This window comes from Leptinotarsa decemlineata, unplaced genomic scaffold (genome assembly GCF_025532065.1).
Source record: "Leptinotarsa decemlineata unplaced genomic scaffold, Ldec_3_MD MMD2_tig00001064_RagTag_RagTag, whole genome shotgun sequence".
Classification (NCBI taxonomy): Eukaryota; Metazoa; Arthropoda; class Insecta; order Coleoptera; family Chrysomelidae; genus Leptinotarsa; species Leptinotarsa decemlineata.
The window spans coordinates 5,391,109-5,406,196 of NW_027412558.1; the positions used below are offsets into that span (position 1 = coordinate 5,391,109).

Sequence of the window (15,088 nt, forward strand, 5' to 3'; positions counted from 1 at the left end):
GAAAAGCCGTTTCCGCTTTGAGGTCGAGAACTTATTGTAAAAACAAAGGAGTTGGATGCATATTAAACTGGTGTGGTTACAGTTACTTGATAATTCAATGATAATAGACGAGTAGTAATGATAAATTGAAGGACATTAAAAGTCGTTCAAAATAGTTTTTCATAGTTCAATGTCAAAATGTCGACAGAGATACATTTTTTCTCAAGAATCCATCAGTGAATAGACATCACATTGTGAGCATCGCATCGGTACCTGACGTGATGAAACGCATAGTTTCATTTAGCATCCTGTTGTTCTACGAGTAAAAAAGAAAGATAAAACAGATTTAGCTAGCGTTCAATCAAAGGAAATTCTTGTTGGATATCGTTTTTCCCTAGGTACATCAAAAAGATATAGCTTTACAAACGTGAGTTATCGGCAACTTCTTATTTGAGACCAATCGATTTTTTTCAAGGACAAAATACAAGCACTACAGAAAAATCCTTAAGGCGCCTGCGCGAAAGTATCGATTTACGTTGAATTTGAATCGCTGGGGATTGAATTCATTTGGAAAAACGTTCTCAAGAAGTCATTTCCACATAAAGGCAGTTAATAATAATAATAATAATAATAATAATATCGCTTTTATTATTTCATAATCAAAACAAAAAACACAACATAACTTATATATTCAACTTACAATTGAAATCGTTCATCGTCCGTAATGAAATACATCACGGAAAATGTTCTTCCACTCAACCCTGAAAAGGGAACAAATAAAAAGGAAAGAAAAACAAAAATAAAACTGTGATTGTTATATATAATGATATCATAATGTAAATACGAATAAAGACCTTACATAAAGGGTTTACTTCACCTATTTCTTACAAGATATCAATAATTTGATTCAATTTCAGTCTAACAAATAGTCTTTATATTTAGTTTTGAACTTTGTGAAATTTAATTTTTTGAGGGGGTTCGGGACAGAATTATACTTTCGACAAATTTGGTACCTGAAAGACCGCCTGAACGCTTCTGTTTTGAATTTTGGCATTGCAATCATACTTTCATATCGAATATTCACGTTATGGATGTCCGTACGATATGTGATTTTCCTATGAAGATATGAAGGTGTTTTAGTTACAATTATTTTATGGAAAAAACAGACAGCGTGAAGTAACCTTCTTTTCTCCATGTTCAGCCATCCAACTTCTTGAAGCTTATATGAGATCCTGTGTCGCCGACCAATAACAAAAATTAACATAAGGCACGAGTTGTGAATCTTATTTTTGTATTGATCGGTTAAACATGGGCCATAAAGAACATCCGCATAATTGAAAACTCTGAAAGCACCAAAGATTCTTAAGGACTTTTTCACATAATAAGGCAGAATATGTCGGTTACCATAAATGATTTTCAGTGCAGAATAGGCACGTTGTAAGAGTTTATTTACAAATTTTTCAAATCTCAGATCTACATCCATCAAAACACTAAGATTTTTTGCTTCACTAACAATCTACTGGCTCATTTCGAATGCAGATATTCACAGAGTTTCTATGGAACGGTGGAATCTTAGACCAAAGATCATTACACTTGATTTACCTGGGTTTATAAATGAACAGTGGTCCGTTGCTAATTCAACAAATCTTTTTATATCTGCATTGATAGTGCCACAAGCATTGTCTGCTATATTCGCCGGAAAACTGGTATACTTCAGTATCATCAGCATATAAATGCACCTGACAAGTGTGAAAAGCCTGCAGTAAGTTGGATGTACATATAGAGAACAGTAAAGGGCCGAGTATGGGTCCTTGAAGTACCCCTGATTTGAGATATAAGATATATAAGTTGTATTTCTCTATTCTCCTAATGGAAGAGATCTTAAACAGTGAAGTTCAAGATGTACTGAGTGGAACCTCAAAACGATGAGCAGCCATAGTCCGTCGCGTATTTCTGATATGTTCCGCTCTTGGTGGAATCAAACGTGCCAAGTCACTTGAACTTTTCTGTGAAAGAGAGACGAATCTCTAACCTTTTTTCGATGTTCCAGACTATCAAGGTTGCAAGTGATGTTCGTATCTCCAATCAGGCAGATGACTCATTTCTGGACTCCAACAGCTTCAGGGTATGTTTAAGGGCGGAGCTTCATACATGATAACAATAGTCCAAAGCATGTCTGATCTGAGCTTTATGAAGCATTAAAAGTTGCTGAGGTGTGAACAGTTTTCTGGTGTTCCAAACGTTTGAGAAGCAGCCATTGCAATTTCAGCGACATGATTGCGCCTAGACAAATTGGTGTCTATTTCAACCCCCAACGAATTTATCGAAGCAGAAAGCGAAATTGTCTGTTCTGACATTATTATATCCGGCATTGAAGTTAACCTGTTTACTTTTACCCCAATACGAGATCATCTCTAGATAGTTATCAAGATATGCAACCTCCTGCTGCCGGTGAGATGTGCATCCGCGGCCTATGTCCTAGAATCCGAAGGGGATGACGAGACAAGTGTGCTGTCGCCAGCAAAACAATATATTGGATAATATATTAGGGATATGGAGACAATATGGATCCCTGGAGAACACCAGCGTTGGAAAAAGTAAGTAATCGAGAGTAAGTAATCGAGAGATATCCATCGACAGCCACTTGCAGGAAACATTCTTTCAGGAAGCTGATTGGTATCGTTTGATGATTTAATGTTGTCAATTGAGAATCCAAATAAAAGTCTTTTTGAAATGTTGTTCCCTTGACCCGAACCTATAATTGGCGCAATCGGTAAAATAGCGGAAGAAGATCGACCCAGAAAGTCTTCAGTCAACTGCAGATCCCAGGTGAGAATTATGACACACTATCACAGTACGGCGAGTTTTGCTTTTTGTCTCCAACGATTTCCTTGAAATTTGTATCATAAATATTCAACAGAGGTTTCGGAAGAGTGACTGTCACAATGAACAACAATAACTTATCATTTTTTTGTTTGGAGGTGATTGACAATGTTTCATGATGAATTTCACTAGTTCGGACTTCCATTGTCTACTATATAAAATGATTTGAAATCCCTGAAACGACTAAAAAAGAAGAATAAAAAATGAGATAGCTGAAAATAACAATTATATTAACCAAAGTAAACCTGAAATGAAATAATAGTGAAATAAAATACAAGTAAAAATAGAACAATTGAATAAATTAAAATGAAGAAATGAAAAAAGAAAATAAAAATAAAAAGTGGAGAGATTCCAAGTCACGTTAGTTCACGACGTTTCGATTGTTAGTATCTACAATCGTCTTCGGGTGATGACTGGACTGATTCCTCCGAGAGATGACTATTTATAGGTCGTTCGAGTACTTTCACTTATCCCCGCTTTCTATTTTCCGTCCACTGGTTACGTGGGAGATGACCGTTTTGGCGGGAGTTGGCCATTTTTCGCTTGATGATGGGTTTCCATATGTTTCCATCTGTATACCGAAAACCCACTCATACGGGACAGTATCTGAACCACGAATCCAACCACCATCAATCGACTAAAAGAGGAATCATCAAGACTCTATTAGACCGTGCTTTTGGGATTTGTAATTCAAAGGAAGGTCTCGAGAAGGAACTAGACATCATCAAAAATGATCTTCAACGGAATGGCTACTCCAAAGCGATAGTAGAAAAGACTTTGGCTAGAAGACAGCAGGAGCCTCGCAAGGAAGAGAAGCCGTCACAACCAGTGCTTGCACTTCCCTACATCAGAGGATTATCGGAGAGGATAAGAAGAATTGATTGTAAAACATCAGAACCTGCTTCAGATCCGGTAACTCTATCCGCAGCAGCCTCACGAAAACCAGGCCACCAAACGCGGACTGCGATTCCAAGAATTGCATTTATCGGATACCCTGTGAGTGCGGAAAATCCTATTCTTCATTTTTATTTATTCAATTGTTCTATTTTTACTTGTATTTTATTTCACTATTATTTCATTTCAGGTTTACTTTGGTTAATATAATTGTTATTTTCAGCTATTCATTTTCAACTCTTCTTTTTTAGTTGTTTCAGGGATTTCAAATCATTTTATATAGTAGACAATGGAAGTCCGAACTAGTGAAATTTATCATCGTTTTCTTTCATTGTAATTGAAATTGATGACCTGACTATAGAAGTCAAGTAGGTTAAGAATAAGCAAATAGAAATTACACGAGAATTATGAACACATAAGCACAGATTTAACATTCTTCACATTCCATAATTATCAAGCAGTGCACTTGCTTTCTTCAAACATCTTGAACGTAGAGAAAAGTCAGTAAATCCAAACAGAAGGGTTTTTGAAAAGAGGTTTCCGTGCTCAAAACTATTGCATGTATAAATATCTATTGGCCGTACTGTATTACCTACGATTCATGGATAACAACAAAAATGAGCTCATGAAAATTGTTCTTATGTCAAAATGACAAGAGAAAAGGTGCCTGTAGCTTTTCGAAAATTTTGCAGAAGGTTTCCTCTGTTGTATTACCTGTTCTGTACAGGAAAACAGGAACACGTGAAACTGAAAAGATGTGTTGGATTTCTTTATGGAATCGTTCTTGGAGTTCTCTTCTATCAATTCGTTATGGTCGACTTGAGCTTCACCGAAGAAGGGGGATTGATTGTTGGTACAGTCATAAGCTTGATGCTGGGATTTGGAATAGCGTTTTCTTCACAAATTCGATGTATAACCTTTCTGACCTTTCCAAACTTCGGAGGTATGTATTATATTAGGTACTGTTAACGCCGAAAACTAAATAAATCTTCGCTCCCTTTTCCAAATGCAGATATGTTGAATTCATCATTTATGAAATTGATAATCTCAAGTGTATAATGACAATAAAAAGACAAAGACGATTGGGTTTTTTTCTTTTTGTGCCGTTAGGAATAACAACAGATAAATATGTTATTTCCAATATTCTCTTCTGTTGTCATAACGACTTGCGAAATACTTACAAACAATTTGTTTGGACAAAAATAATTTCCAATCTATCCCTTATCTCTTGCAAGCAGTGAAACCAGGTCCAAAGTTTCCTTTTTGGAATTTCTAGATGGCATTGCCATCAAAGTGGTTTAGAATTTTCCGAAAATTTTTCAATTCCGTTTTTATTTTGTTATACGAGGCAAAGCAGATAATTATATTTGCATTCAGAAGCGTATCTAGGAATTTATTGAGGGGAGCGCACTTGAGATAAAATGTTTTGCGATAAAGAAATGAAAGTTCAGTTGTTTAGTGAACATGATGAGGGTATAAAATCAAACCAATTACTGTACTTCCAATATTTGATAAAAATGTTTTTGTTTAAGTTGCTTCAAACTAAAACACCTGGTTATTTATATAGTTTATCAAGCAGGCATTCTGATATACATATGGTCAATTTGAGAATTAACTCATTCAACATACCTAGGCACCGTACTTCCAAATTTCAAGGATGTTTTTCTTATATAGTCCCTTCTTATCTGAATGAAATGTTTCTCCTTTTAAATCATAACATTGATCAATTTAAGAAAGAAATAAAATCACAGATGCTTACTGCTCAGTGCTAATTTAAAAAAATTTAAATTCAATGCATGGTAGTGCAATGAAATTGTTAAATTGACCAAAATAATGTTAAGAATATTAAGAGTGTTAGCAACTATATGATCTATTATTTTTTTTCTTCTCTATCATTGTTATGATAGTAAATAAGTATTTTTATAATCATTTTCTTACACTCACTATATAATGTTTGGGAAGTATGCGTATGCATCGAAGTATGCGCTGGTTAGGTTAGGTTAGGTTAGGTAAGGTCGATAGCCGAAGCTCCGATACACTCGGGAGGGCGCGCCAGCATTATCACTTACCCCACGGTGTGGGGTAAGTGATCATAGAGTCCAAAAATCATGTTCCCTGAGCAAGCGCAGTGAGCCAAGAATGACAGTCTTCTGCATTTGTCCGGCTAAGATTTCTGCCTTAGTGCGGCATTCCGGTATGATTTTAAGATTCGAGAGTAGAGAGTAGGCCGAGACCGCATATGCTGGACATGTTGATACCAAGTGCATAAGGGTCTCGAGCGCCTCGAGGCAGGCTCTGCGGTAGACTGAGGTGTTGAAGACACCATCCTGGCAAGCCATGATGGACCCCTCAGTTTCCGACTTCAGCCCACTCGACCTGAGAAAAGAGAACGTCAGGCGCTTTGATAAGCCAAGTTTTTCAATGTTATTGAAGAAGACCCATGCATTGGCTTATCCTTGTGTTTCCGCAGAGGTGAGGTGATCTCTGCGGCTTTTATCTGATCTTTTTGCTGAATGGGTTCCAACTCGGTGACAGAGTTGTGGTAACCTCGTTCAGTGTCGAAAGTTAAACCGAGTTCATCAGCTGCTCGGGTAGCTGCTCTAAAGAGAAATGCTCCAATTCCTGCTCTCTCATGGTCACGGACCATGCAGAGAAGGGGATCCGAACTCCTGACGACTTTACAGGCTATATCCAGTACCATTCTGTCATGTAGACACTCCAAACTCAAAAGTTCACGGCCTCCCTGTTGTCGGGGGAAGTACAACCGTGGAACGGACGATTCAGGATGCAAACTCCTATAGAGATGCATCATTTTTCGGGTCTTTACGTCGAGTTGATACAACTCCTCCCGAGTCCACTCAACTACTCCAAACGAGTAGAGTAAGATTGGAACGGCAAGCATATGTGTTGCAGCAACTTTGTTCTTCCTCGGAAGTTCAGATGACTAGATCTATTATTATCATTATTATGACTTAGCGTGAGATATTCTGTTGAAAGAAATAAAACACACCCATGATTCATGAATTTTGTATGTCTCGCAAACAAATGTAACTAACTAAACTAAATTATTGGGATCTTCAAGACTATTTCATAAGGAAAGCACACAAAAGCGATATATGTGTTTGTAGGCTGGACACATACACACACATGTTACGAACTGAACTATACAATAGGTATGTCATTAAAAAACTAAAGTTGAATATGTGTTTTTATACACTCACACTACAATGTAAACAGAATTTTTCTGTTTTTTGATCCGGCAAACCGATCTACGATATTATCCATTGCTACTATAATGTCTTGGTGGACATATTACAACTACACTTAGATAAGTCTCTTGACAATTTTCCGCCTTTTTTGTTTACTTCCTTACATCCACCTGAGCGCTGTACTATACATTAATTGTACTATCGCTGAATAGAAACAATTTGTGTATTTGATTGACATTGATTTATATTCAAATCCACGTGTTGTGTCGCCGGTTGAAATGTAATTTTTGGTTGCTCATATCGCTATTTTTCTGCAGAAGCCAAGTGTTCGCTTTTTATGTATGTACCTTTAAATGAATATATCATTTTTTCACATTCAATCAAAATCATTTTTCTTACTGAGGGAGTAACAAATTTCGACATCTGATATCACAAAAGATTGTTTTGGCATGAGCATTGTAAGTGGCTAAACCACATTATGAAAAAATATGTTTCATTGGTTTTCGCTGCATTTTAGTGGTTTTGCTTTCCCTTCTGACCAACAATTTATGTAGATCGAATTTCAACGCTTTTCTTGACTTGTAATCTTTATATATCTTGTGAATTGAATATCTGTTGGACAGAAAATCATGAATAGCAACTCAAAGTGCAGCAAATTCTACCATAAAAGATTTCTGCAATAAATTAATCTAGATCCTTCTTGAAAATTCAAAATTCACCGACAAGTTTCACCATCGATAAAACAGTCCCATTTTCAATCTATTAGAGAGTAGTTCATCAGACATCCACTGTGGCTCATTAGGATTTGTCCCCACCAGCTATACTGTTTCTGAACGTAGGTGTTGTAATCTGTGGTCTACTGATGGATTTCAATTTCAGTCATCTCTTGATGCTAGTTTACTTATAAGTCGATGATGTAAGTTGTGTAAATGAAATCCTTCGTTTTGCTTGTTCAGCAATTCATAAAATGCTAACGCTAATTAAGCTACTTAACGCGGGTGTGGAGTTTTGTCAGTACCTATGTAAAAGTACCATCTTGAACAAAGAATAAAGTCTCTACATCCAAACAGAAGTCATTTTGAGAGATGGTTCCTGTAAGCCGAACCTATAATTGGCGCAGTCGGTAAGATAGCGGAAGACGATCTACACAGAAGCGCGCCTCCCGCGCTCCAGTGGCTGGATCCGCCACTGTTTGCATTGAATGATGTTTGCGTTAATTTCACAAAGTGTTTGTTGATTTTCCAGCAGTTGTATCATGCCACGTATTTCTGACATGTATGGAATCAAGTGAGCTGAGTCATTCGAACACTAAAAGTATCTCAAATGTTGCTTTGGATATTTTGGTCCCTAGTCAGTTGGATGGCTGTTTTCTGGATAGGATGTATGCTTTGAGGAGGACCTCTAGATACATATTTTGTTCACAAATTAAGTCTTTATGAATGAAATACAGATACAAAATTTGGGAATCTTGAAGAGCTGAGACATCGTTGAAATCCACATACGTCACAATACATTACTGGGCGTCACAATACAATACATACTTTCCACAAAAAGAGTTTCAGGAGTTTAACGAAAGATGAAAACTTCAAGTTATCCCATTTCCTTCGAGAGTTATCTGTTGTCAAACTTTCATGACAGACAGACGGACAAACAGGCTGCAGATAGGCGGACAGATGGAAAGGACGAAGGGATAGATGAACAGATGGTAGGTCAAACGGACAGACAGATAACAGAATTTTTCAAAAAGTTTCATTTATGAACTCTGAATAATTTTTTCGAAGTAACCATGGATCTATCTCTTCAAATAAAATTGTTTGTATCCGCTCTAATGATCATAGAGTACTACTTTCTATAGATAGTTGAATGAAAATGAAGGGGTGTTTTGAAAGTTGATATTGGCTTCAAGACGATGTTGAATGTTAACCATGGTATCTGTTTTGAATATCTCAAGGTAAGGTTGGAAGGAGTGTCCTGAAGGCCATTGTGATAACCTTCGTGATATCTGGTCCTGTAGAGAACTTGAGCAACAACGGCAAAGAGGTTGTCAGGGTTTTCGCTTGCACCGCTTCCCTCACATTCAACTTAACGAAAACAAGATTCGAGCTGATGTTCAAGCCATTCACACAAGCAATATTTGGTATGAAGACCGAGGTCAACGAAGTCAAGGACACCCTGAGGTCGATAAAGGACGTTGCGGCGCCAATCACTGGAGAAATAGAAGATGAAACGGAAATGAAGAAGATGAAGGAGGAGAACGACTACTTGGACGAGCAAATGGGGGATACGAAACGGTCTGAGGCGGCCGCTGACAAATTCCAAACAAAGGGTGAGTGCTTTTGAGGTTTATTTCGTTTGGTTGACCATGTTTTTCGGTGCATGTTACAGGTTATTACTCTAAGGTTTTGGTTTTCTACTTCTCTATCTTTATTCAAAAAATAAAGGAAACTTCCAAAGAAAGGAAGATACAATCAATTTCAAAATAAACTCTTGGAAAAGATGTCTCAATCATGCAGTGAAGTCACTTTTAGATACAAACTGGAAGAAAAAACCTTCTCGAAACAACTTTTTTTTGTACCTTGGGAGCTGTCTGACTTGTCCGTTTAGTCCAAGTCTCCGGAAAACACTGCAGCCTCTTGGGCTTATTGCGTTTATTCTCCCATCTTGTACAGGTTCCGTGTTGGTTGTTCATCATATTCTTTTGAACGTAATTTCGTGCGTCCATATATTGCCTGCCTACTGTGATTCAGTGCCTCACATTCGCATGAGATGTGTAGAGCTGTTTCTATCCCTTCGTTGCATAATTTGCAGCTGAGGTCTCCGTTATAAAGACCCATTTTATTCAGGTGTCCTCTAAGCGGACAATGACCGGTTAGTAACCCTGTAATTATTCTGAGCTGATCCCTACTATATTCAAGTAGTTCTTAGGTTCTTTTCTCGGACGGTTCCCTAATGAAGGTTCTACTGTGTTTGTTGCCAGGTAATTTTGTCCAGTACTCTGTGTGCTACTTCTCATTGGTCCATGTCCTAATCTGGTTTCGTATCAATGATTTTGGTACCCCCAGAGCTGGTTCTGTACCTATATATGAAGTTGATGATCCGCGTCTAGTGCATTCATCAGTTTTATCATTACCTGTGATTCCTAAATGCCCTGGCACCCAGTAAAAAGTTAATTTGTTTCTGTTTGCAAGTTCATTCAGTTCTTCATGGTATTCCCAGACTAGTTTTGATGTCACCTTCGGGTTTGTCAGAGCCCCTAGTGCGCTTTTGCTGTCTGTAAAATTATTGACCCGCTCATTTATTTGATGTCTCAATTTAATAAGCCTTGCACACTGCAAGATAGCATACACTTCCGCCTGAAAGACGGATGTGTATAGTCCTAGCGGATAGCTGTAGTTTAAATTTCTATCCGATCGGTATATTCCAGCTCCCGTTCCATGTTTGGTCTTCGTTCCATCTGTATTCTCGAAACAACTACTTTGATATGAATATTGAATTAGACAAAAACACTTTCTTCATTCAGTTTGATCTTCATGCATTCCTAATGGAATTGAATCAGATATCAATCACAGGATTGCTGCACAATATACTATAAGAAAGAGGTACAATTTAATTTACACAGAACTCTGTCATCCTCAATGGCAGATATTCGTTGTTTCGGAATAAAACACCAGCCTTAATGCCTCTTCAGTATAAATTTGGATAACATTACAAGATGAAGGGCAAACTGAAAAGTGCAACCCGAAAAATTACCACTGGAGAGTCAAATTTTGCCTACAATGGAGAAATAAAAATTCTCACATTCAGCTTTCGGAATCTAGGAACAACAGAGCTGATTGTCATATCTACTAAGAGAGGTTCAAAACACAAATATGAACCTAAGCTTAATTCTCAGGAAACACCCTGTATATGTATTCATATACAGGGAAATTTGGACATTTCATTCTTCTGACGTGTGTCAAAGAAAATAGAGCTGTTCGCAATCAAGGCATTGTTCAACGGAATTTTTAGATCAAATTTGTAATACGTCAAACGTTTCAATAATCATGAACAGCAATCTACGCCTTTTTGTATTTTATTTATATTCACCACTGTGTTCATTTCCATATATCTCCATACCATTTGTTTTCATAAGCGAATAATAATTAATTTTTATATGATTTCATTTTCATTAGATGACGATTGTTATTTTATCACATAGAAACTATATCAAATAGAAAATTCTTTGTGTGAACTTTGAATTTGAGTCATTCGAACCAAATTAATCATAATTTTATCGCTCTATGTAAACTATCGATGAGTGTCTCTGGGTTTTATAAAGTCGACTAATGAAATTCACTAGAATAGACAGGAATGCAAACTTCTTCCTGATAGCTAATGTTTATTTCATGGGACACGTCAGTCATTATGTCCTTTGAATCAACAGAACGAACGTTATTCATTAATTTATTATTTCAATTCCACAAAAAAATTTGAAAGTCTTCAATGCTATTTTAGCAAAGTTGATCAGTTTCCTTGTTGTTAGTTTCTTGAAATAAGAGGGCATTACTGTTATTCCTTCAAGAAATGTAGGTTGGTATTAACTTAACATTTGCGAGGCACCACAACAAGACACAAACAAAACAAAAGTAAATTCAAAAAACCGAAGAAGAAGCCAAATTCAACTATAAACAGAAAGAAGTTGAGAACAATGAAGGTAACTCAGCGAAACGATGAGTACCAAATATAATGACTATTATATATTTTTTTAATTCACTGACCTCTCAGATTAGATCATTATATCGGTAGAGAAGCTGGCATACGGCCGTTTTCACTGCGACATTTGCAGATCTATTGTGCTGCTTTTTGGATATTAGAGCTCTTTATCTAACTTTCCCTCCAAAGCCTTGATAATGGCTGCTTCATATAGCTCATAGCCTCTGGTTCCTCATTCCCACATCTCCCATGCCTTAGTCTAGCTAACGCTTCGCATTTTCATAGCATATGTAGTGTGGTTCATTCTTTCTTCAATCAGAACCTGCATGGGGTTTCATTATGCTCATATGTTTTATGAGCTGATAACTTCCCGTTAGCAGACCAACCACTACCTTTACAATCTTACTGTTTTGGTTCAGCAGGTCTTCCGCAAATTTGGGTGAGGGTTTGTTGATAAACTCTTTCGCCTGCTTCATTCCTAGAAGCGTTCCACCAATTTAGCGCTTTGGCTTTCAATTACGAATTGATATATGTCTTAATACTTGTCATCGCCAGCCCACACAAGGGTCTGGACCTATCATGGTTGGGTGCACCTTGACGGGCTAAATCATCGGTCCTTGTGTCCTTCGTGTCCGGGTATCAAGGCTAGGGTAACCCTATTGTAGGAACCTAGCTAAGATAGTTCCCAACAAGTCGCAGAAAACTTTGTAGAAGCTGAGCACCTCAATTGCCACCTGGCCATCGGAGAAAATGGCAATCATTTTATTTCCAACCTTCTTCATGAGCAATTCAATAACTACAATTTCTACCTGAAACACTTTTGCGATTTGTCCGAGGCTGAGTGTGATTTTTGTCTTCGCTCTGCCTCCTTGTATACCGGCTCCTACTTTTTCTTAGGTTTTTGAGTTGTTCGTTTACCAAGTTTCCTCCGCTTCAACCACTGACCCGTTCCTTAATACATCTGAAAGGCAGCATTGTGAGTCTTTCCTTATTACAGATGTTGGTATGATCAGACTTATAGAAATGCTTTCAGAAATTTGGCGCATGGAAAAGTTAGGAAAAGTCTCTTGCTTCTTATTTTATGGATGAGCCAAACAGTTTATAATATCATTCACGTAAATTTAAGAGAGAACTGGCCCAAGAACTGGACCTTGGGGTACGCCCCATATTAATTTCTCCTCTTTGTAGTTGTGATGACAATCTGAGGCATGTCAAAATTGGGTCTCTAAAGCTTCAGCTTTCTGACCAGTATTTTATGATTTACAAAACTTTCTGATAAGTCACTAAATACTGCCATGCATTGCCACATCCTCTGCATTGAGTTTACCATAAATATTTGGCGGTATACCACTCTACTTGTATCGTGTAAGTAGTTAATTAGAACAATATTTTTTTTGGGTCAATCTTTTGGAATGCTCAGAAATCACTAGATTACAAAACTCGGAGTGTTTATTGTATGACTGAATCGAATTGAATATTCCTCCTTTGTTATAATGAAATTGGTATTAGTTGAAGATTTCAGATGAAATTGTTACAAAAACCCAGGTAGTCATTATTACTTGTCGATTTTGAAGGGTTGTTCCTAGAATGTTCAAGACTAGAAGTCATAAAATCAGTATTGGAAATCTTTATGATTCGAGTAATAAGATGATGTAAATATTCGCAGACATTTCTCATCATTCATATAAGATTGAGATTATCCATGAACACGGCTGGAGATCCCAGCTAGTTGACTGCATTCCTGGAACATCACTTTTTTCTCTTATCAGGCCCATTGATGGCTTCTTAGAATAGATATAAACGTCCGTTAAATTTAGAATATTCTCTACTGAGATTATATTTATATTTGGGTCATTATGTTTCCTGTTGAGCATTTCCCATCAAACGTGGTTGTGGATTTATCACTACTTACATCCTGAAATGATGAAAAAACAATTCTGTCACTTCATCAAAAACGTTAAAAAGGGTTTTTTTATGTACATGTTTGGGTTGGGAAAAATTTAATGACTTCCAATATTAATTTCCCATTATGTATCTGGATTTTCAATTCGGTCGATCTGATGTCCGGTGATGCAAATAACAGTAGATTTGTAGAATTTAAAGTTGCGAAGTGCGGGAAATTTCTGATATTGTTTTTATACTGTGTTGTTTTAGAATCCTCCGTATTTTATCTGTAACTCCTCTGACGTTGGATTTGGTTTCCTTTGTGATTGTTTCGTCCTCGTTTTCCTTCTTTCATCGGTATGTTGCTCTGTGGATCGTATGTATCTTTTTTATTCCTTGATATTCTGTATCTCCGTCAGTTAGGCCTTCAGATCTGTATATAAGGCAGGATGATGTGACTCTGCGTACAGGTATCTGTTGATATACGTTGGTTTCCTGTGGACTGTGTGCTGAATTTCCCATTGGGTTTTCTTCTGACCAGTACAACAAGAAAAGCTAACTTTTGGGAAATAAAGTTTTTGGCTTTCTACTACTCCATCTTGATACAAAAAAAGTGGGAATCTTCCAAAGAAAGGAAAAAAGTAATCAATTAATTCATTTTTTTGTAACAAGATGGAGTAGTAGAAAGCCAAAAACTTTCTTTTCCAAGAATTAATCACTCCTAAAAAATATAACCCCTTCAATTCAAAAAAGCTAACTTGTTGTTTCTTTCTATTTCTGTGACGAACTGAATTATCTAGTGAAGTAAGTTTAGGAATGCCACAAAATGGTCAAGTTCTCATGTCCATGAGGCCAAATGAAGATGTCGTCAAAATATCTCAGTCATAATTTGGGTTTCATCGGGGCGTTGTTCAGGGCCTTGGTTTCGGAATAACCCATGAATAGGTTGGAGATGACAAGTGATGAAGCGGAACCCATCATCACCTAGTTCACCTAGGTGATGATGGGTTCCATACATGTCACCTAGTTCACCTAGTTCACCAGCACCTAGTTCATTTCGATACGTTACTTCGTGAATTCAAATTTTCACAAAGGAAAATGTGCCATTTATCAGTTACTTCAAATTTATCTTCAGATTTTCCTCCTCAAAATTCGTCTCATTTTCAAACTTCTCCGACCGATATCAGAAGAGATTTGAAATAAACTCGTGAAATATGTCACCTTTTTCAACTGACTTATGGAACTTCGATGTAGTACAAGTTTGCTAGACTTTTGCAATTCAAAAGATACATTGTAGATTTATTGGTTGATCTTCAAATAGAAAAGGGTCTGAGTACTCTGAAGGTGTTGACCGTCTCTCTACGAAGGCGATCAAAAGTATAAGAAGGGATCAAAAGTATAAGATATAATCAATTTCCCAGTTGGAAAAGGATCATTTTCTTCTGACCTCAAGATAGGAATTGTAAGTCCAATTTTCAAGTAAGGTAATCAACTATGTTCCGAAAATTTTCGCCCAATAACGGTACAGTATATGATATGTAAAATAA

The 15,088-nt window shown here is 37.0% G+C and overlaps 1 protein-coding gene across 4 annotated transcripts in view; it reads left to right on the forward strand.

The window, feature by feature from the left end:
- snky (ubiquitin protein ligase sneaky) overlaps positions 1-15,088 on the forward strand; it is a 29,091-nt gene continuing 14,003 nt past the window's right edge. Inside the window, exons 1-4 of one of the 4 annotated variants that reach the window (XM_074175558.1) lie at positions 1-2,590; positions 2,645-2,808; positions 4,449-4,699; positions 8,917-9,291. In XM_074175558.1, coding sequence (XP_074031659.1) covers positions 4,567-4,699; positions 8,917-9,291 — 508 coding nt within the window. In that variant the 5' untranslated portion in view covers positions 1-2,590; positions 2,645-2,808; positions 4,449-4,566. Of the gene's footprint in view, positions 2,591-2,644; positions 2,809-4,038; positions 4,700-8,916; positions 9,292-15,088 lie in introns of those variants that run through there. The other 3 variants (XM_023162039.2, XM_074175559.1, XM_023162038.2) reach the window with 3 other exon arrangements.